The sequence below is a fragment of the Mercenaria mercenaria genome, chromosome 6, assembly GCF_021730395.1.
Source record: "Mercenaria mercenaria strain notata chromosome 6, MADL_Memer_1, whole genome shotgun sequence".
Classification (NCBI taxonomy): domain Eukaryota; kingdom Metazoa; phylum Mollusca; class Bivalvia; order Venerida; family Veneridae; genus Mercenaria; species Mercenaria mercenaria.
This window is the reverse complement of record NC_069366.1, coordinates 86942665-86964431: the sequence shown is the minus strand read 5'-3', so window position 1 is coordinate 86964431 and position 21767 is coordinate 86942665. Positions and strand designations below refer to the sequence as shown.

At 37.1% G+C, this 21767-nt stretch overlaps 1 protein-coding gene across 1 annotated transcript; it reads left to right on the top strand.

Moving 5' to 3' along the window:
• Positions 1–7746: 7746 nt before the first annotated feature.
• Positions 7747–14035, top strand: LOC128557904 (pyrimidodiazepine synthase-like). Its single transcript, XM_053546556.1, has 5 exons — positions 7747–7909; positions 8366–8471; positions 9230–9452; positions 9846–9972; positions 12991–14035. Exons 1-5 carry the CDS (start codon positions 7882–7884, stop codon positions 13233–13235), a joined length of 729 nt encoding a protein of 242 aa, XP_053402531.1. The 5' UTR covers positions 7747–7881; the 3' UTR covers positions 13236–14035.
• The last annotated feature ends 7732 nt before the right edge of the window (positions 14036–21767 follow it).

Below are 21767 nucleotides of genomic sequence, written 5' to 3'. Positions count from 1 at the left end.
GTCATTAAGGAGGGAAAAAGTCCGTTTTCACAAACATTTTGGAAGAAAAAAAACACCAGTGCCGATATTCTAAGAATACGCCTTTACTTTTTAGCTGGATATTTTAACTTACTTTATACGTTATCTAGTCACATTTATATCAGTGACCGATATTCTAAATTTACATGTTTGTTCAAACAGAAAAAAATCTATATATTTACTTTATAAAGCGCTTGCATAAGATATTTTCGTTGCTGTGTTAAAAGTTGGGACTGAAAATAATTTGCACATACATCTGAATGCAAACTAAGACGCATGACACTTATAGTCTATTTTTTAATTCAACGACTAAAATCACCAATGACAGACAGATATTTATAGTGAATTAATGCTGCAAATATGGCCAAATAAGTAGCTTAAAACTGGAAGTAGGTGGTCTATGAATGTGCACATCAACTTCTGCATACCGAAATGTTCGTCAGAATATGTAGTTTTCAGAACTGCCTGATGCCAGTTTCTAGTCACTGGGCAATGTCCTCAAATTCAAGAAGGCCACCAACATGGCCGCTGATACATGAAAATGATACCCAATGCATAAAATTGCAAAATAAAAGCATTTAACTGTCGTAAATTAATTTGAAGTTATTATAAAAATGTTAAAGTTATAAATCTGCAAAATTATATGCATTTATCGATATGAAATACAACTTTCTGACACATTTTATACCAATTTTATATGGACTTAAATGTGATGAATACTATTTTCTTGAACATGCGGCCAATATACTGTTTGTATTCCTCTATTTACTGTTGTTCCTTACACAATGCAATCCCGTGTTGAACAAGTGATAATAAATTGTAATAATATTATTATTTTGTTAAAGGATACATTCAAATTATTGATAATATATATATTTATAAGTGGGTGGGGTAATTCAATATAGAACACAATGTATATCTAATAACATTTAAAATAAAAAATAAATTGATAATCATCTTCAGTTTTGTATACATCCTACTATAGTTTCATTATCAAAACAATGTATAAAGTACGAAATATATATTTAGACGAAACGTACCAAGTTTATTAAAAAAAAGGCCGCCAAGATGGCTGCGGCAATGTTTTTGCTATGACTTATATTTTATACCGGCAGCAACACCTTTGAAGAATATGCTATAGTTGGTTGATTTTTTTGCGTTATCACAGTCGTACATATGTTGATTATTTAATTGTATTGTGATTTATAGAGTAAACTGTATTTTCTTTTTGATATTTATAGAATAAACGAAACAGAATATAGGTTATAAATGTTAATATTCATATACAAATATCTAATAAATGAATCTTTCCCCTACACCAAATACAGAGTGAATAAACTGCTTAATTAAATTACTTAGATCAAGGGAAACTTTCCCTTACACCAAAGATACCGGAAATAACGAAACTGTCCGCTCTTCTATTGGAAATACAGGGCCCGAGGTTTTTTGGCTGTGAGGGTCAAAACACCCGTTGTGCACGTTCCATTAATTTCTGCCACTGTGTGGGCAGTTATGTCCAACAAATGTGGGCTGCCAAATCTGGAAACACCATAGGACAAAATGGCCAACAAATGTGGGCTGCCAAATCGGAAAACCCCATGGACAAAATGCCCAACAAATGTTGGCCGACAAATCTGAAAACCCCATGGGATAAAATGTCCAACAAATGTGGACTGCCAAATCTGGAAACCCCATAGGACAAAATGCCCAACAAATGTGGGCCGCCAAATCTGAAAACCCCATAGGACAAAATGCCCAACAAATGTGGGCTGCCAAATCGTGAAACCCCATTGACAAAATGACCAACAAATGTGGGCTGCCAAATCTGAAATTCTCATGGGACAAAATGCCCAACAAATGTGGGCTGCCAAATCTGAAAACCCCCATAGGACAAAATACTGAGCATTCAACTCCAGCATTAACAAACTATCGGGAATTAATTATTTCCAGTCGGTGACCTGGTGAATACTCAAAATGGCCTGGACATTCCCTGCCAACTATGTGGTAAATGCAGGGAGAAATAGATCCTTGAGAACATACACTATACAAAATGGTAACCTCCCTGGTTTAATATCTTACATCATATAAAATTTACAAGGGTAATCTTCCCTTTGTTATACATCCTAAACTGACCAATCATAAAAAAGGCAATTCATGTACATTATTTACATTACAAGTGTAACCTCCCCTGTCTTATATATTCTGAATTGATCGGTTGTAAAATTTCACCTACATCATGTAAAATTTACAAGGGTACTCCCCCTGTGTACATCAAAATATAAATATAAAAACTAAGACTCCTACCGTGATCATCACGGAGGACACCCTACCTTATTTGAAATATTGCTTACTCTTGAAAAGTGACCCTCCGGTCAGACGGAGAATCACTCTGCTCCTTCAGTTCAGGGCAATATCTTCTCAGGTGATCTCCCTGACAATTAAAGCATCTCCCTGGAGATCTAGGCAAAAAACGATTCTTCAGCCAATGACTTCCCCCACAATTAAAGCAGCCTCCCCCATTCCGACTAGGACTACCTGATCAACCCGGACAGTTTTCCCGAGACTTATTTCTTCCAGGACTATACGGAGAGGGAGACAATGATTGTTCAAATTTGGCGGTGAGCTCAGACATAGCTTTCAACAAATCTGTCTGCTGCTTAGTAGCGTTTTCTTGGTATTTAAGTTGGCTTTTGCTAGCGGTCTCCTGGACTTTAATCATACTGTTTAATAGTAACTCTGAGAGGGCATGTTGCGTTGGGGTTGGAGCGACTTTAGAACTAATAGTCGGACTTGAACTATCTGAGTCTGTACTGGAGGCAAGCCTCTCTGAACTGAACCTCTCCGTCTGGGAATTGACTCCCTAGTAGCCCTAATATTTGGACATTCCTTATGCGGAGACAGATTGCCCTGTAATGCATTATGGCACTGTTGAAATTCCTTAGCACATTCTAAGCACGAGCGTACCGAATTTAGTTTGAGATGGATCATATGTTCAGCTGCACTTACGTCCCGCATTCCATAACAAAAGCGGGTTACAGCCTGTGATTCTATCAATGCCTGGTCAACGGATGAAAATGCCTCAGTGGCCAATTCTAACACCCTATCTGACCAATCGTCAAGGCTCTCATCCGGGCGTTGTGTAGCAGACTGAAGTTGGACTAGATATCTTTCAGTGTGTGTGGGGGGAGGAGGGGTAGGGGGGTGTTAAATCCCCAAAATTCCGTTCCAATTTTATAATTAGTTCTGCATAGGAGATGTTAGGCCTACGTCTGATTGAATTTGAGAAGAACTCCCCTGCCTTCCCGGAAAGGTTCAATTCTATATAAAATTTGCTCTGTTCTTCCCCAACTTATTATAACGTGCACATGTTTCAAACTTATGACTGAAGGTTCGCCAACTTGAGATGCCATCATATGGTGGCAGTTTTGGCAGCTTAAAATCTCTTTTGGAATTTTCATTTGGTCTTGCAGAAGGTTGTGCGAGGGCAACCCCATTTTGGTTCATAAACTGCACACCCGAGCTATTATAGTCTTGCAAACCAGAATTGCTGGGGAGCACATAAGGCGCATGCTGTTGCGTCCCCAATAGCCCCTGGGGGCCCAGGTTTCATGGTTCAAGATGGAACCATTGGTTGGTAAATTGGCTTGAGCCACAGCACTCACTTGATGTTCATAAGGGGTTGTATCTCTTGAATCCAAATATAACAGACCGGAACCTCCCCAAGGGTACATGATCTGAGCCGCAATCGACTCATTTACCCTAGGTAAGATCTGTGCCCTTGTGGCAACACTTGGAACGGTGCCCTAGCATGCATATTTGCATAAGCTGGGGTGCGGATCATGGGAGTAGCCACGGCATCAGGTGGCATTGAAGCAGCCATAGTGTATGGTGTCGAGGCCACAAAAGATACATTAGCAGGCATTTGCGCAAAGGACGTAGTCGTATGGTAAGATGGCACTCATACAGTAGGGTGTTTGTGCAACAACATGGTCACTAGCTGCATGTGGAAAGGATCGAACCACCGTTTGTTCCACCGGTGAGATGTGGTACAGGAGCCATAGCCGGTACATTTGTACTAATTCTAGGGGCCTGAACCCCGGTGTCAACCATAGGGTAGGGTGGTCAAACCAGAGCGTTCTGATCAGGTGGACGGATATTATTCCAAATGCAACTTGGGTTTTGGTGCAGAAACTGTTGCGGGTATATTTGTGTCAATAGGAGTGGGATGATCGCCTGTGCTATCCATATGCAATAGCATTCTTGCCCCCGTCAAGTGGACGGGATTGATCCCAAGTGCCACCTGTAGGATGTAGTGCAGGCACAGTTCCTGGCACATTTGAACCAGTTGTAGGGCCCTGCAGCCCTGCTCCTCCCCTATAATTGGGTGGTTGTACCAAAGTGGACTGTTTTATGTCGGGCGGACACAGCCTATTCCATATTTCAGCCTTAGATTGTTGTACCGTACCCAAAACTGGTACAGCTGTACCATGATGAGGGTCAAGTACCTCACTCCCACTCATAAGATAAAGCGGCATATACTTGGATGCTGGTACAATTGTACCCTGCTGCGGGGCACATTCCCCGGAACCACCCAAAAGATAATTTGACACAAAAGCTGATGAGGGCGTATTCGTACCAGGCGGAGGTACTTGCCCCCCGGTACCACTACTAAGACACGGATGCGGGCGTATTTGTACCATGTGGAGGCTTTTTTCCTCCAATGTCACTACTAATAATACTTGGCACGAAACCCGATGTGGGCGCATTTGTACCAGCGGAGGTACTTGTCCCGCAGTACCTCTTGATGCCACAGTCAGAACTGGTTTATATGCAGCAGGAGTCTAGCACACTTTGCCAGCAAAGAGGTCCGAAATTAATTTGCACATTAAACATTAAACATGGAGCTGCGTTCAATAAAGGCTTGATGCCCCCGGTGGCATCCTTGTCGATACAAAGCAACCTAAGTCCAAAACGAGGTCAAGTTCAAGGTCAAGGTCAAACTGAGGTCAGGTGATGTCTGAAGATGAGGAATGGTCACAGGTTACATCTGCATTAGTATCAAGTCATTCTAGTTAGGGTATTGATGCTAGACGAAACGGTCCAATTTGGTTAACCTCGTACGGACGGACGGACGAACGAACGAACGAACGGACGGACGGACAGGACAATCACTTTATGTCTCCCGCATCAGTAGATGCCGGGGGAATAAAAACCTGCACCTTTACTAAATATGAATTTTTAAGTATTACACACATATTTTATGTAAGTGTACATAGATTTACCCCACCCACTAAGCTGTTTACTTAGCTCTTGATTGCTGGATTAACAGATAATAATTTAAATAAAAGTTGTCATGTCAAATACTTATGATATAGTTTATGAAATTCTGAACATTATAAAGCATAAAACTTGTAAACTGTTATCAAGTAATTAAAAGTGGTAGAATTATTAAAAGAATGTATGTAAACAACAATTTTTCTGATCATTTTGCATGCAAAATCCATCATATTTTGTAAGAATTTATTTCAATTTAGTTAAAGATGAAATATACTATGTTTTAATCTATTCTGCAACAGAAACTAGTACAAGACTAGGACGATGCCTTTAAATTTGAAATATATTGTACAGTCAGTATGTATCATGAGTATGATTTTTAATTTTCGGCGGCCATATTGGCGGCCATCTTGAATTTGAGCACTTTGCCCACCATTTGCATTATGGCATCAACTGGTTTTGGAAACTTAAGACTCTTACAAACATTTTATATATAGTTTGCAATGTGCACATTCGTAGACCACCTTTATTTAGAAATTCACTTCGAGTTATTCTAAACAATATATAAATGATCAGATAGACAATTTACAATTAACTCATCAAGTGACCTCTTACTACAGGAACACTATCTGAATACAACAAAATACGCTTGCATGAATATTAAAAATAAATAGCAGGCATAATACAGCAATATCAAACATGCAAATTTCAAAAGATAACTGCATAATCTGCTGTATCACAACAATGAAACATGTATACTAATATATATTAAATATATGTATAATAATCAATAAAAGTGAAATTTTCAGTTTTTATGTATATAAACACAAATGTATAACAAAATTCAACCTTTCACATAATAAATAAGCGAATTCAAATGAAAAGTATTATATATGGGTGGGTGGGAGTGGCAATTTTCAAAAGAACATCTTTCTCGATATCTGTTTGACAAAACTGTGCTGAAAGGCGCGAAAGTATATTCTTTTATTAACCACGGCGTAGGAATACAAATATGACCTGTGACCTAACTGAGTGTATAAAATAACCTATGACCTAAGAGAGGAGAATAACAGATAACCAATCAAAAAGGGTGTTATATTTCCATAATTAAAAGATTTTGATAGTAAACAAAATGCTCTAAATTTGTGACATGCGTTGACTGTCCTTCTAAAACACACATAAGATATCAACCATACCAACTATATCAGAAATTAGGAATGGCGGTTTTAAGCCAGCAAGAATTTTACATTTAGTTTTAAATCATTTCACGAGTGCTGTTTGACTGTCTATTCACTATTTTGTCATAATTCTTATTCATTTTAAGGTATCATTAATTAATCAATGGATATCACCAGTTCATACAACAATTTAGAAAATACAAGAACGAAAATAAAATAAAAACTGCAGAGTTCAGAAATTGCCATCATTAAATAAAGGTAATGCACACTAATTTGATAACGACAGGACTATACACCATTACAATTACTCCCCTTTTTGTAAATCATTATATTTAAATCTAAATTATTGTACTGCAACAGCAGCTGATTTATCTACCATAGAGGAAGAAGGTACATTACGTTTTTGATAAGTATATGAGTAAGAACAAGTTTGTATAGAGAAGAATAGACTAAATACAATGCACTTACATGAAAAAAACAAACGAACATAGTCGGTCCAAGAAATGATCATACGCTACTGATTACAGGGTCAATCACTTAAAGGCACTGACCTCCAGATTTGGCTAAAAATAATCTTTTTGAAAGATTGGTCACATTATGAACATTAGAATATGAGTTTTTGTTTCTTAAATATTTTAAAAATTCTAAATCAAGAAAAAAGGATGACCGCGTCGGGAATCGAACCCCGGACCGCCGCGGCAATAAAGACATTTGCCAGTCGTCGTAACCAACAGCGCTATAGCGGAATTAGTGAATTATGAATTCCAAATATAGATATTTATAATCGAGACAGTTTACCTGGAGTAAAGCGTTACAAACGCTTTTCGATTTTCATCGTAAAAAGAAGTAAAAACACCAAATTCTCAAGTGTTTCCGTAACATGTAGTGTGTCAGTAATTAAGTTTTAAAGCCTTCTTAAGAAATATAGCATTTATTTCCAGATATCTAAAAAAATTTTTTTTTGTTTGTCGAACGATCTGGAGGCCAGTCCCTTTAAAAGAGGAAATAGTAATTAGAGTGAAAATTCAGACTATTAATTTCACGAGAGATGAAATTTAGGGACCGAACGCACATTTTGAGTCCGAGGGTATATATAATATATACTTTTCTTCGTGACATAATTATTATAAAATAATAAATGTACCAGTTTACGGTGACGTTGAATTTTTTTCACGGTTTTGAACTTCTAGTATGGAAATAAGATAACACAATACCGTTTTTTTATTTATCTATGTATTAAATTCAACACAGATATAGCTTTAATGAAACGGAATATAAGAAAATCAGTACAGATAGAAAGGAGTATCCTCCCTTCTATTTGTTGTTATAGCCGGGTGTTCCTGTTCCTGTTTTTGAACTTCATAAAGTGTATATAAATGTATTTGAAACAGTGTTGGATATACAACTGAACATGTCTACCCAGCGGTCACTCGGATCAGGTAGTATAATTGTTTATCCACATTTTTTTTAAATGTAACTTTTAAATTAGCATTATAATAGGTATGCAATTGATAGTTCTATAATATACATACTAATAGCTCTACATACTTAGCTTTATACTATTATGATACGTATAATTATAATACATGTATAATGCAGACATACTATAGTATCTAAATATAACGTTGACCAAGATTATTTGTGTACAGTGTTACTTAAACGTAAACTTGCAAATGCACGATTAAAACATGTGTAGTAGATCTATTAATTTATTCTCAAAATAAATGTATTAACGTACACATAACAATAACTACGTTCTGAGACTTTGGGGTTAACTAACACGAGAAACCTTGGATTTGTTACAGGGTCATTATGAAAACAATTGTGTATCAAAACTATCTATAAAACAAATGATAAAGTTCTTTCATCATAATGTTTCCATTTTGGTGTTTCAGGGAGTGAGTACCCTAGTCGGGAGCAGGGTGTTCTAAGATTATACAGCATGCGGTACTGTCCTTACGTGAAAAGAACCCGTCTCGTCCTGGAGCACAAAAACATTCCGTGAGATTTTGTATTTGGCATTATAATTGAGCCGTGCCATGGGAAAACCAACATAGTGGGTTTGCGACCAGCATGGACCCAGACCAGCCTGCGCATCCGCGCAGATTGGTCAGGATCCATGCTGTCCGCTTTTAAAGCCTACTGCAATTAGAGAAACCGTTAGCGAACAGCATGGATCCTGACCAGACTGCGCGGATGCGCAGGCTGGTCTGGATCAATGCTGGTCGAAAAACAACATTGTTGGTTTTCTCATGGCACGGCTCAATTATATGAATTATATTTATGAAGCTACTTAACATTTGAATATGCGCAGCAGTCTGCCAATAGTTATTGCAATAAAGGCAAAACATTATTATCCAGATAAAGAGGAGATAACTTTTGAATATAATGAAGTTGCCAAATATTACAATGCATGGTGTGGTATGTCAGTTTGAAAAGTTAGTTATGATATAATCGTAAGATAACTCTTTGGCGAAAACTAGAAACTTCTGATAGTCTGCAGCACAAACAAATGAACAATTAAATGCTCCTCTTTGTCATTTTTTATTAATAAAAATGAAAGAATTCTTTGTTTGTTTAAAAATAAAATGGTGTTTTCGGCATGATCGCTTTGATCAGCAGATTTCAGAGTTAGTTTGCGTGTACCAAAACCTTAATTTTTGTAATTTGATGGTCTCGCCATCTCACTTTATTCAATCAGGTCAAACATCACTATGTATTCTTATAGTGTCAACAATGTGTTTTGGTAACTTTTACAGGTATGAGACCGTTAACATTGATCTCACCAATAAGCCAGAATGGTACTTGCAAAAGATAAACTGTCTTGGACTCGTTCCCGCCATTGAAAATGATGACGTCATAATTTTTGATTCCGTCATCATTAATGAATACCTTGATTCAGTCTTCCCAGGTGAAAAATTAATACAGAATGATCCTTATCAAGCGGCAAAAGACAAAATGGTCGTGGAAATATGGTCAAAGGTAAGGATCCGAAACACTTTAGGTATCTAGTGGAGCTATGAAGATCAGCTAGCAGGTCGTGGGTTCTATATATATCACCGAAGTATTGGTTTTAACGACAAGTGTAAATATAAGCGCATGTCTTTTCTTATTATTCAACCAAACTTCACAGTGAGGGTTTCCGTGGCCGAGTGGTTAAGGTAGCTGACTTTAAATCACTTGCCCCTCACCGATATGGGTTCGAGCCTCAATCGGGGCGTTGAATATTTCATAGGTCGGTGGTTCTACCCAACAACAACAAAAACAGTGAATACGCCATAATGTAGATATTCACAGATATATATGTTTCTGATAATTGTACGAAAAAGTAGACTTTAAAGAATTAGAGAAATTGTTCTATTCTACTGCTTTAAGGTTGTGACACAGTATTACAGAATATTCTATCCTGGCGGAAAGGAAGAGGACGTTGTTCCAGAATTGTTATCGGCATTAGATCGTGTTGAAAAAGAACTGGAAGCTAGAAATACTAAATTCTTTGGAGGTATATCTATGTATCTATCGTGTCAATACAATGACCTGAAACATAGACTTTCTTAATAAAGGACAAACTTTCTGTCCTGCGATAAAACAACTACAGTCATAATCTGTTTTGAAAACAAAACAGCAGTAAAGCTTTGTTGCGAACAGTTCGTTAGAAAATATTAATCCTAACTGGTCATCAAGTTGATGATTGAAGGAAATAATAACTTAAATGGTGGCAGTTTTTGATATTCTTGGGAATATTATTTATGTTCAGGCATTTATCTTACCCTAAAATAACCGTAGATAACCGGATAATTTCCTCAAATATCTATCTAGTAACGCGAATCTATTTGCAAACCTATAATGATATGAGCCACGCCATGAGAAAACCAACGCAGTGGGTTTGCGACCAGCATGGATCCAGACTAGACTGGTCAAGATCCATGCTTGTTCGCTTTCAAAGCCTATTGAAATTAGAGAAACTGTTAGTGAACAGCATGGATCCTGACCAGACTGCGCGGATGCGCAGGCCGATCTGGGTCCATGCTGGTCGCAAACCCACTTTGTTGGTTTTCTCATGGCACGGCTCAATTATGTTATCTTAGTTTGCAATCATGATACTTTTGGGAATATTATTTATGTTCAGGCATTTATCTTACCCTAAGATAACCGGATAATTTCCTCAACTATCTATCTAGTAACGCGAATCTATTTGCAAACCTGTAATGATATGAGTCACGCCATGAGAAAACCAACGCAGTGGGTTTGCGACCAGCATGGATCCAGACCAGCCTGCGCATCCGCGCAGTTTGGTCAAGATCCATGCTTGTTCGCTTTCAAAGCCTAAGAGAAATTAGAGAAACTGTTAGCGAACAGCATGGATCCTGACCAGACTGCGCGGATGCGCAGGCTCGTCTGGATCCATGCTGGTCGCAAACCCACTTTGTTGGTTTTCTCATGGCACGGCTCAATTATGTTATCTTAGTTTGCAATCATGTTACTTTTGGGAAAATTATTTATGTTCAGGCATTTATCTTTCCCTAAAATAACCGGAAAATAATTTCCTCAAATATCGATCTAGTAACGCGAATCTATTTGCAAACCTATAATGATATGAGCCACGCCATGAGAAAACCAACGCAGTGGGTTTGCGACCAGCATGGATCCGCGCAGTCTGGTCAAGATCCATGCTTGTTCGCTTTCAAAGCCTATTGAAATTAGAGAAACTGTAAGCGACCAGCATGGATCCTGACCAGACTGCGCGGATGCGCAGGCTGGTCTGGGTCCATGCTGGTCGCAAACCCACTTTGTTGGTTTTCTCATGGCACGGCTCAATTATGTTATCTTAGTTTGCAATCATAATAAGTTTTATTATACCGCATTTCCTCTATCCAGAGTGTTTACTACTAATTAGTTTAATGATAACAACAAATAATATTCTATGCCCCTGGTGTGGAAGATCCGGGAAGGCATATTGTGTTTGAACTGTCCGGAAGTCTGTCAGTCCGTCCGTCACATGTTCAACTATTCCTAACTGGAATGAAAAGTGGACATGCGTATATTTTCGTAACTTTCTCGTCCGATTGTTGTTTTTTGGAGTTATGCTTTTTGTTTAGACACTGATATACAACAATAACATTAGAACATTGTGTACTCGATTCCGCCTTCACTTTCATCCACCTGAAATGAGACTTGGTACACGTAATCAAGGCATGAAGGGGACATGCGCATACAATCGGGACTTTCATATCCGATTAATGTTTTTGAGTTATGGACGTTTTTGGACTTTGAAATATTACAACTGCATCGGAACTTTGTGTTCTCAACTGCTCCAACAATTTCCATGCAGTTGGAATGAAATTTGGCGTACGTCATTAGCATGAAGAGGACATGCGTTTTTTCTGGAATCTGGATTTCCATATCTGATATATTTTTCTGAGGTCTGAGGTTATGACTCGTATTATGCCTCCCCACAAAATTTTGGAGGGAAATGGAAGGGGAGGGGGTGGGGGCACTTAGAATTGCTCTTGTCTGTCCGTCCTAATTTGTGTCGTTCATATTTCAAAAAGTGTTTGACAGAGAGTCGCCAGACCTCACAAGATTGTTATTCAGCACGAGAAGTTTGTGCACCAGGGGTTTTGATTTGGATCTCACACAGCTAAAATAAAGGTATGGCCCTTATGCATAAAAAGAGCCAAAGTTTGTGTGGCATGTATCTCAAATAATTATGACATAGGGTCATGAAACATCATAGGAATATTATTCAGCATGTGAAGTTGTGCACCTCAAATTTTGTTCAAGATTTCTGCCAGTCAGACCAGAGTTATGGCCCTCGATTTTAAAAAATATGCAAATATTTGATGCAAGTTTGTGTGGCATGTATCTCAAAAAGTATTTTACTTAGAGTCATAAAACATTAGGGGATTGTTATATACCAGTAGCATGTAAAGTTACACCCCTGGTGTTCTGGGACTTCACTCGACCAGATTGGAGTTATGGTCACTGACTTAGCGATAAATACACATAAAATGCTTAAAAGTTTGTGTTGCATACATTTTACAAATATATTTCACGTAGAGTCATGAAACCATGTAGGAATATTATCCAGCATGCGAATTTGTGCACCTGAGATTTTTGTGTTAGTTTGCAATACCAGAGGTATGGCCTTAGACTTAGACAATCAAAGTTTGTACCCCATGTATCTCAATGCGTTTAATGGCATATCATTGCAAACTTATAGGAAGTTTTGTTCCTGTCACTTTACTGTTGTAAGGCTTCCTGTTCCTTCTAGTTCCAACGTGTGTTTAATTGTGTTTTATGTATACTGCAGCACACACTTCCTACTTCAACTTGATCCACATGAAACCTAGTCAGACGGTTTCTCTTGTAAATCTGAGACAAGTTTAAACCTGACCATCTTAAGTTTCAAAACTAGCTTAGATGAGCGATAAGGAGCCTTGGGTCCTCTTTTTATACTTTACAATTAATTTTTTAAAAAAAAACAACTTTTAAACCATCAACACTTTTCTTTGATCAGGAGACAAACCCATGATGATCGACTTCAATATATGGCCACATATGGAGCGTTTAAGTCTATTCGATGTGCAGGTTCCAGGTTTCAAACTCGACAACGAAAGATTCAAACATGTAACCGCATGGATTGACAAAATGACAAAAGTACCAGCTGCGGAAAAGACAAAATTGCCATTAGATAACTTTAAAATTTTCGTACAGTCGGTTAAAAACGGAAAGATGGATTGCGACGCTGGTCTAGAGGAATAGAGAACGACTTAACAAATTCTTGATGTAGAGACGGAAATGGAAATTCTGAGTAGAGGCACTTATTCACGGTCAGGGAAAATGAATGGACTGTCTTCAGATACACAGATTTGAAAAACAACAAAAGCAGAAGTGAAAAAAACTTGTATCAGATATTTGTAAAAGCGCATGATACATCATTTTTTATTGCGATGATTAACAGTTCACATGTGATGAACATGATAATATGACAGTATTTTGGAGTTTAAGCATACCCAAAAGGTTTTTGTTTCGTTTCATTTACACCACTTTAGAACTTATTTTCTATGTTAAAAAACTTTGTAATCCTATCACTCATATATTTTAGTTTTTGCAATGCTATGATATTAAGTTGTAGATTGAATTAGCATTACCAACAGAATAATACTTTACAAATGCAAGTACTTCACTATACATGTGCTGTGTAATTGTGATAATTTGCATCCAACAACAGTCTCTATTACCTGCCACCAAAACAAAAAAAAAAGATAAACAAAAAACCAAAAAAGAACGAGATGCCTAACGCTGTTGTTGCATTAATAATTTTAATGTTAAAGTTATTAAACTGAAATAGTATCCATGTATTGCTCACAACAGATGACATTCATTTAAATCGTTTTCTAGAAATAGTATTCCTATGTTAATTGACACAAGGAGAGACATTTATTGGAAATAGCATAACTTCGTTGTTTTATAGGAACATTTAGTCATTTTCTGAAGAAAACCGTATACATGTGTTGCTCCTTTCATTGATAAAAGATATCTATTGAAAATAACATCTTTTTGTTATTGTTTCCACGCATGATAATGACAGTAACAGTGGTCGGTGAATTGTATTTCCGTATCCTCCACAACGTCAAGCCAATCATGCGACAACATTGGTTCTGTCATTCCCGCTGCTCAAGGTGCTAAAAGATTTTCAGCTTACTTCGACGCGTACTGCGGACCACGGACTACGGACTTACTATAGGGGTTTTCTCAAACTGTATATGAGGAAGTTATGCATAACTAACAGTTGCATATTTAGCATCCGGTTCTAATGCCGTAATACTGTTTTCATTTAAAATATCTGAGAAAAGACAGCTATAAGATTTATCAATATCCGTTTTATTATATATGAATTACCAATAAATTTTCTTAACAGTGTAGGGGCATTTTTAAAATTTTTCACCCTTTTACCTTTTATACCGCTTTTTGATTAATGTATATTCAAATCTTCCGACTATCGTATTTATATCACTGGCATTGAAAACGGCTGTTGATTCAACTATCAACATACCCTATAAACCAGAATTTGAACCAATGACCTTCTGGTGAGGAGAAATACACTCTTCCTCTGCGCCGCAAGAGGTTCACCGACCCTTACGGTAGGGGATCACAACAACATTTTTGGTAACAAAAATGTATATAGTGTATATGGAGCATGGGCTTTCGTATTATAGCACGCGCGACGCTGAAATGCTATTGTACGACGCACAATTTTGAATATGCACGGTACGATGCGTGACATCGTAATGCATCACGGCAAAAATATGCCACGCGTGGTATTATTATATTCTTAACCATTTCAAACCCTACAGATTCAGTTTTATACGATACTGAATTCATTCAGTATTCCCGGTCACCCTACCACGATATACGTGATGGCTACATAATGAATTTTTAAACCAATATAGACCTTGAGTTTTCATGAGTTTAAATCTTCGTTCAAGTTCCCTGAAGACAAGTATCTACACATACCCCTTTTTTGCATGTGTTTGACTAAAAAGGCTTTGTAAATAATGATAAAAGGCTAATATCGACTTCAAAGCTTGTTGTATTGAATGACCACACAGAATTGCTCAAATGGCGTCATAGGAGTTGACTAATTCAAAAATATAATCTCGTTGACAATTCTATGCATTTACTGGCCATAAAACATTTTTGAAATATGATCGGAATTTTGACCTTGGACGCTTCTTAGGCCCATTCTTCACAAAACAAGTTTCGGTCTCAGTTGGGTTTTAGATTGAAAAGATGACAGCTAGTTTTGATAGTACTTAAAGATTAAATTCCAGTTGAGACTGAAAATCCATACTGAATAGCCACTTGAAAATAGTCATGAATTTAAATCTTAAATTTTAACATGCAATATTGATATCAATGACAATGTTTCCCAATCAAACTCAACTGAGACCAAAAATGTTTTGAAAACAGAAGCCCAGGAATTCAGTCTTGGCATGATCTCAGTAATCAAGATCGAGCTTGTCTTGATCATTTTTCAAAATCTGATATCAGATTATGTTAATATGAAGTGGATATTCTTTCTTTTTAATTTTCAAAGATGCTGATTACATAGCTAATTCAGGATGTTGCCGCTAAATTATGGTAAGTTATCGAATCTCGTTTCGACAGGGATGAAAGATGCATTTATGAGAACTTCCCGTATGTTTTGACAACGTGTTGAACTAAATGATTTAAGATATTTCATTAAACTTCTCATGATTTTATGTAACATTCTACAGTTATCAAAATTAATGAAAAAACAATGACTTTTTCAGTACAGCAGTCTACGAGAACACGGTATTTATACTATGCAACAAAAATTAAACGGACGTTTGTTTTATTCAAAATGTATCTCTTTTTTCACAATAATATTTTGTACTGCTTTTTTCTTATGTTGTTGCTAAGAAATACAAGTCTAGGAACCGTATGGACGGACACAAATTAAACCCAAACTGTATTTTTTTATAGGAATCGCCGTTATTTTCAAATCCACGTTCCAAGTTGACTTTTTTAATGCAAGAACATATTAAGATGAAGTATTATCGTTGCACTGGGGGTTCGAAGTCGTTAGCGTTGCGCAGAAGAAATGTCTCAATATCAAAACAAAATGTTAAAGCATACGGATATTTGAAAAACATGCTAAAGGCAAGTAAAAGGCGACAGAGTACCGGTATTAAGCTGAATCTAGAGGCATCCTACTATCCATATATTTTCAAAAGTATGTATTGTATCAGCAGATAATTATATCACAATACACTAAATGAGAAGGCAAAAGTAACTACACATATAGGTAAAAGAAATATATATACCATAGGTATCTTTTTTCTTGCGAACCTTTAAATATTTTGAGAAAACCCCTACTGTAAGTACGCAGTCCGCTGTCCGCAGTCCGCGTCGAAGTAAGTTGAAAATCTCTATTAGGACGGTGTTGAGGTTCTAGATAGCACATATAATATTAATTATTGGTCCTTAGTTTGTGCTAATTTTTGCTGGGATCAACTCGAAACATCGAAGAAAATATGAAAATTAATTTTTGATATCAAGTAATAAGACATATTAAATAGCTTGTCAGTCAATAGTTAACCGACATGGCAACCAGTAAGTATATACTGATTATGCTCATTGGTTGTTTTTTTTTTTTATTATTATTATTTTGAATAAAAATATGCGAACAACTTAGGCCTAAATATAAAAAGTAGTCCTACTTTCAAAACTACCAAGATTTAATTGAACAGTTATAAGTCCATGCGCACAAACGCATGAATGAGTTGGAGGTTAGATCCAAGATGTCGCAAAACTTACTATGGCAAGGTATATGATCGTGTATCCGGATTATGGGTCTGGACTGTAACTTTGTAACGAAGTGAGGAATTTTAATTTTCTTAACAAATATTAACAGGTTAATGTTATGCGCAGGGTGCATGTTTCAGTCGCCTATGTCAATCATTGGCAAACATTGACGTTAAAATACATTTGATTATACGTATTTCGCATTCGTGCCATATCTCCTGAAATTTATGCCTCATTTTCTGACCAATCCGCCAGAAACCCACATTTTGTAAAACTGTCTTACAATGGACGTCACGGCAAACAAAAACGAGGTTGACACAATCGCAGATTGCCGAAATAGTACAGGTAGATTACGTATTCGAACGAAAATTGTCAAATGAGCCGCGCCATGAGAAAATCAACATAGTGGGTTTGCGACCAGCATGGATCCAGACCAGCCTGCGCATCCGCGCAGTCTGGTCAGGCTCCATGCTGTTCGCTTTTAAAGCCTATTGGAATTGGAGAAACTGTTAGCGAACAGCATGGAGCCTGACCAGACTGCGCGGATGCGCAGGCTGGTCTGGATCCATGCTGGTCGCACACCCACTATGTTGGTTTTCTCATGGCACGGCTCAAATGTCATTACGGTTTCATTACCTCCAGTAAGTACAGTTATTATTGCGTCAAATAATGTATACGTATATATGTACAAAACTTTACAAATCTGACGTTAAAAAATACGAATGGTTTTATAAGAAATTTAGTAAAATTCATATTTTTGCAATTTATCCAGAAACCATAACATTTATGTGAAAGATGTTTATAACATGTAACTCTTGTAAAATACTTACCTTTTGCCTACATTGTATTTGTAAATTGCTATAAGCATTTTCAACATTGCATGCATTTTATTCGTATCGTATTTATAATGTATATGCAGCAGAATGCGCTTATTGAATATCTTGCATGCAAGTTACATCTAGAGCGCCAAATGTCAAAGGCTGCTAAATTGTGTCTCTCTAAATAAATGGGATTTTATGTGATTAAATGACTATGTAGAAACTTCATTTTTGTTCTGGGGTTACATGAATATATGACATTTATGAATATATCATTCGTTTTTAGCTCGACTATTCGAAGAATAGTCTAGCTATTCTACTCACCCTGGCGTCGGCGTCGGCGTCGGCGTCGGCGTCGGCGTCACACCTTGGTTAAGTTTTTGCATGCAAGTACATACAGCTATCATGTAAAGGCATATAGCTTTGAAACTTATTTATTCTTTTTCTAGGTCAATTACCAACCTCACTGGGTCAAGTTCCATAACTCTAACATGTATTTTGAGCAAATTATGCCCCCTTTTGGACTTAGAAAATTCTGGTTAAAGTTTTACATGCAAGTTACTATCTCCAAAACTAATGCAGATATTGAATTGAAACTTCACATGTGTCTTCGGGGTTATAAAACTAGTTGATAGCACCAAGTCCCATAACTCTGACCTTTATTTTGGCCAAATTATGCCCCCTTTTGGACTTAGAAAATTCTGGTTAAAGTTTTGCGTGCAAGTACATACAGCTATTACTAAAAGGCATATAGATTTGAAACTTATTTTTTCTTTTTCTAGATCAATTACCTACCTCACTGGGTCAAGTCCTATAACTCTGACATGTATTTTGGCCAAATTATGCCCCCTTTTGGACTTAGAAAATTCTGGTTAAAGTTTTGCGTGCAAGTACATACAGCTGTTACTAAAAGGCATATAGATTTGAAACTTATTTTTTCTTTTTCTAGATCAATTACCTACCTCACTGGGTCAAGTCCCATAACTCTGACATGTATTTTGGGCAAATTATGCCCCCTTTTGGACTTAGAAAATCCTGGTTAAAGTTTTACATGCAAGTTACTATCTCCAAAACTACTACAGATATTAAATTGAAACTTCACATGTGTCTTCGGGTTATAAAACTAGTTGATAGAATCAAGTCCCATAACTCTGACATGTATTTTGGGCAAATTATTCCCCCTTTTGGACTTAGAAATCCTGGTTAAAGTTTTGCGTGCAAGTACATACAGCTATTACCAAAAGGCATATAGCTTTGAAACTTATTTATTCTTTTTCTAGGTCAATTACCAACCTCTCTGTTTCAAGTTCCATAACTCTTAACATGTATTTTGAGCAAATTATGCCCCCTTTTGGACTTAGAAAATTCTGATTAAAGTTTTGCATGCAAGTTACTATCCCAAAACTAATGCAGATATTGAATTGAAACTTAACATGTTTCTTCGGGGTTATAAAACTAGTTGATAGCATCAAGTCCCATAACTCTGATATGCATTTTGGTCAAATTATGTCCCCTTTTGAACTTAAAACTCTTTAGATATTTAACATTTTGGGTAATAATTTCCTGCTTCTGTGACAATATTTCGAATAGTCGAGCTTGGCTGTCTTATGGACAGCTCTTGTTGGATTACTAATTGCATTTTTGGAGTATTTGTGTCCAAAACAATTGGATTTTAACAAAGAATTTTATCATAACTGGGTGAACACCATCTCAGTGCACACAATGGATTATCACATAATGGATTATCCTAAGGGCCTGGTTAAAACCTATAGTGCAAGTGAACTAATGAAATATAGATCAATACCCAGACAATGGATTTTACCTGACCAACAATTATTGGCAAGATTAAAAGGTCTGGGGATATTAAACTTTAGAAGTTACCGATCAGGAGCTGCAATACACAAAAGTCACAAAATACAAAGGAAACAATATGGTGTAAATGTGTCAAATCTTGTATATCCAAAACGATCAAACACACTCAGTAACTATACAGAGAATGTCACCTGTCTAACATTGAACTGTCATTCAGTAGTCAAAAAGGATGTGCTAGTCGGACAATTGCTTCGTGACGAGAACATTGACTTTGCACTTTTGACGGAAACCTGGTATTCCGATGAGAAACAATCACAATTCGAAACATCAGATTTAAATCAAGATGGTTATAGACTCAGTGTTGCGAATCGTAGAAACAAAACGGGTGGCGGTATTGCTCTGACTTGTAAAAGTAGTGTTCAAATGCGCAAAATGGTATCTGGCACCACCGAAAGTTTTGAGTACGGAGTATGGCAAATGGTCTTTAAAAACATTACCATCAATTGTGTAGGCATTTATAGACCCCCAGCTTTGGCGACACCTACGCAGTTTGTGAAAGACTTTTTCGAATTTCTTGAAGACGTTATTTCCAAGTACCCCAATCTCATGATCATGGGAGATTTCAATCTACATATACATGACGACACCAACACTATTTCTGAATTCAACAGTTGTTTATGTGCTATGGGGCTGCAACAACATGTACATTTCCCAACACAAGTGCTCGGTCAGAGTCTTGATCTTGTGATCACAGAGGTCGCAAATGGTGTTGAACTTATCTCATGTGAACCCGGCCCTTTCTTATCCGACCATCGTGTAGTAAAAGTCATTATAAAAGTGAAAAAGGAAAACATCATCAGCAAGTCTATTACTTACCGGAACTTTAATGACATAAATGACTTAGATTTTGCTAGTGACCTTGCTGATTTGAAAATTGAAAGTGATTCAATTGAGACATATGTTGACATTTTCCAAGATGAAATGAAAAATATCATTGACAAGCACGCTCCTTTAAAAGAGAAAACTATTATTTGTCGAAATCCGAAACCGTGGTTTAATGAGGATATCCGCCACTTAAAACAAATTCTGCGCAAATCCGAACGTTTGTGGAGGAGGTACCAAAATCCACAGGACTATGAAATTTTCAAGACTGCTCTTAATAAATATCACCATGAACTGAAACTAGAAAAACAGAGAACTCTTAGCCAAAAAGTGCTCGAATACAAAGGTGATTCCAAAAAACTTTACAAATTTGTGACAGATCTCACCGGCGGCAAGTCGGAGAATCCAATGCCTGTTGTTGAAAATGAAAATACGCTAGCTGACAAATTTGCTGACTTTTTCATGGAAAAGATTCAGAAAATACGGGACAGCTTAAAAGATTTTGAAAACTATAAACCATTAATGAGAAATGTGCCGGAATTTGGAAAATTTGATGAACTTAGTGAGGATGAAGTTAGAAAACTCATTAACCAGTTACAAACAAAGTCGTGTGAAATTGATGTTATTCCAACAAAAGTGTTGAAGTCATATTTAAACGAGCTCCTCGCAATTATAACTAGACTAGTGAATCTTTCATTGACTCAAGGAGTCTTCCCAGTGCAGTGGAAACAGGCAATAGTTAGACCTCTGTTAAAGAAAGCTGGTCTCGAACTTATATTCTCAAACTATAGGCCAGTGAGCAACTTATCATTCTTGTCCAAATTGATAGAGAAAGCAGCACTGTATTTACTTAATAGACATGTAAATGAACATAATCTCCTTTCGAAAAATCAGTCCGCATACAGGCAACATCATTCGTGCGAATCGGCTTTATTGAGACTTATCAATGACATCTTGGACGCTATGGAACATCAAGAAGTGACTGCATTGATAGCATTAGACCTTAGTGCAGCTTTTGATACGGTAGATCACGATATTCTTTTGGACGTTTTGAAATGTCAGTATGGTGTCTCTGGTGTTGCATTGGACTGGTTGAACTCATATCTGAGGCCACGGAGCTGCCGTGTGAGTGTGAATCAAACAGTGTCATCAGCACGTGAGCTTACGTGTAGTGTCCCCCAGGGAAGCTGTTTAGGGCCGTGGCTCTATCTCACGTACGCAGGAACGATTTTTGACATTGTTCCCCCGTCCATTTCCGTCTATGGCTTTGCCGACGACCACACCGCAAGCACACGTTTTAAGCCCGAACCATCCATCGAGGCTAAATCCATTGGTGAACTAGAGGAGTTTGCTACAGATTCAAATGAGTGGATGAACAGTAACAAACTAAAAATGAATTCCTCAAAAACTGAACATATTGCCTTTGGAAGTGCCCCTCAGTTGAATAAGT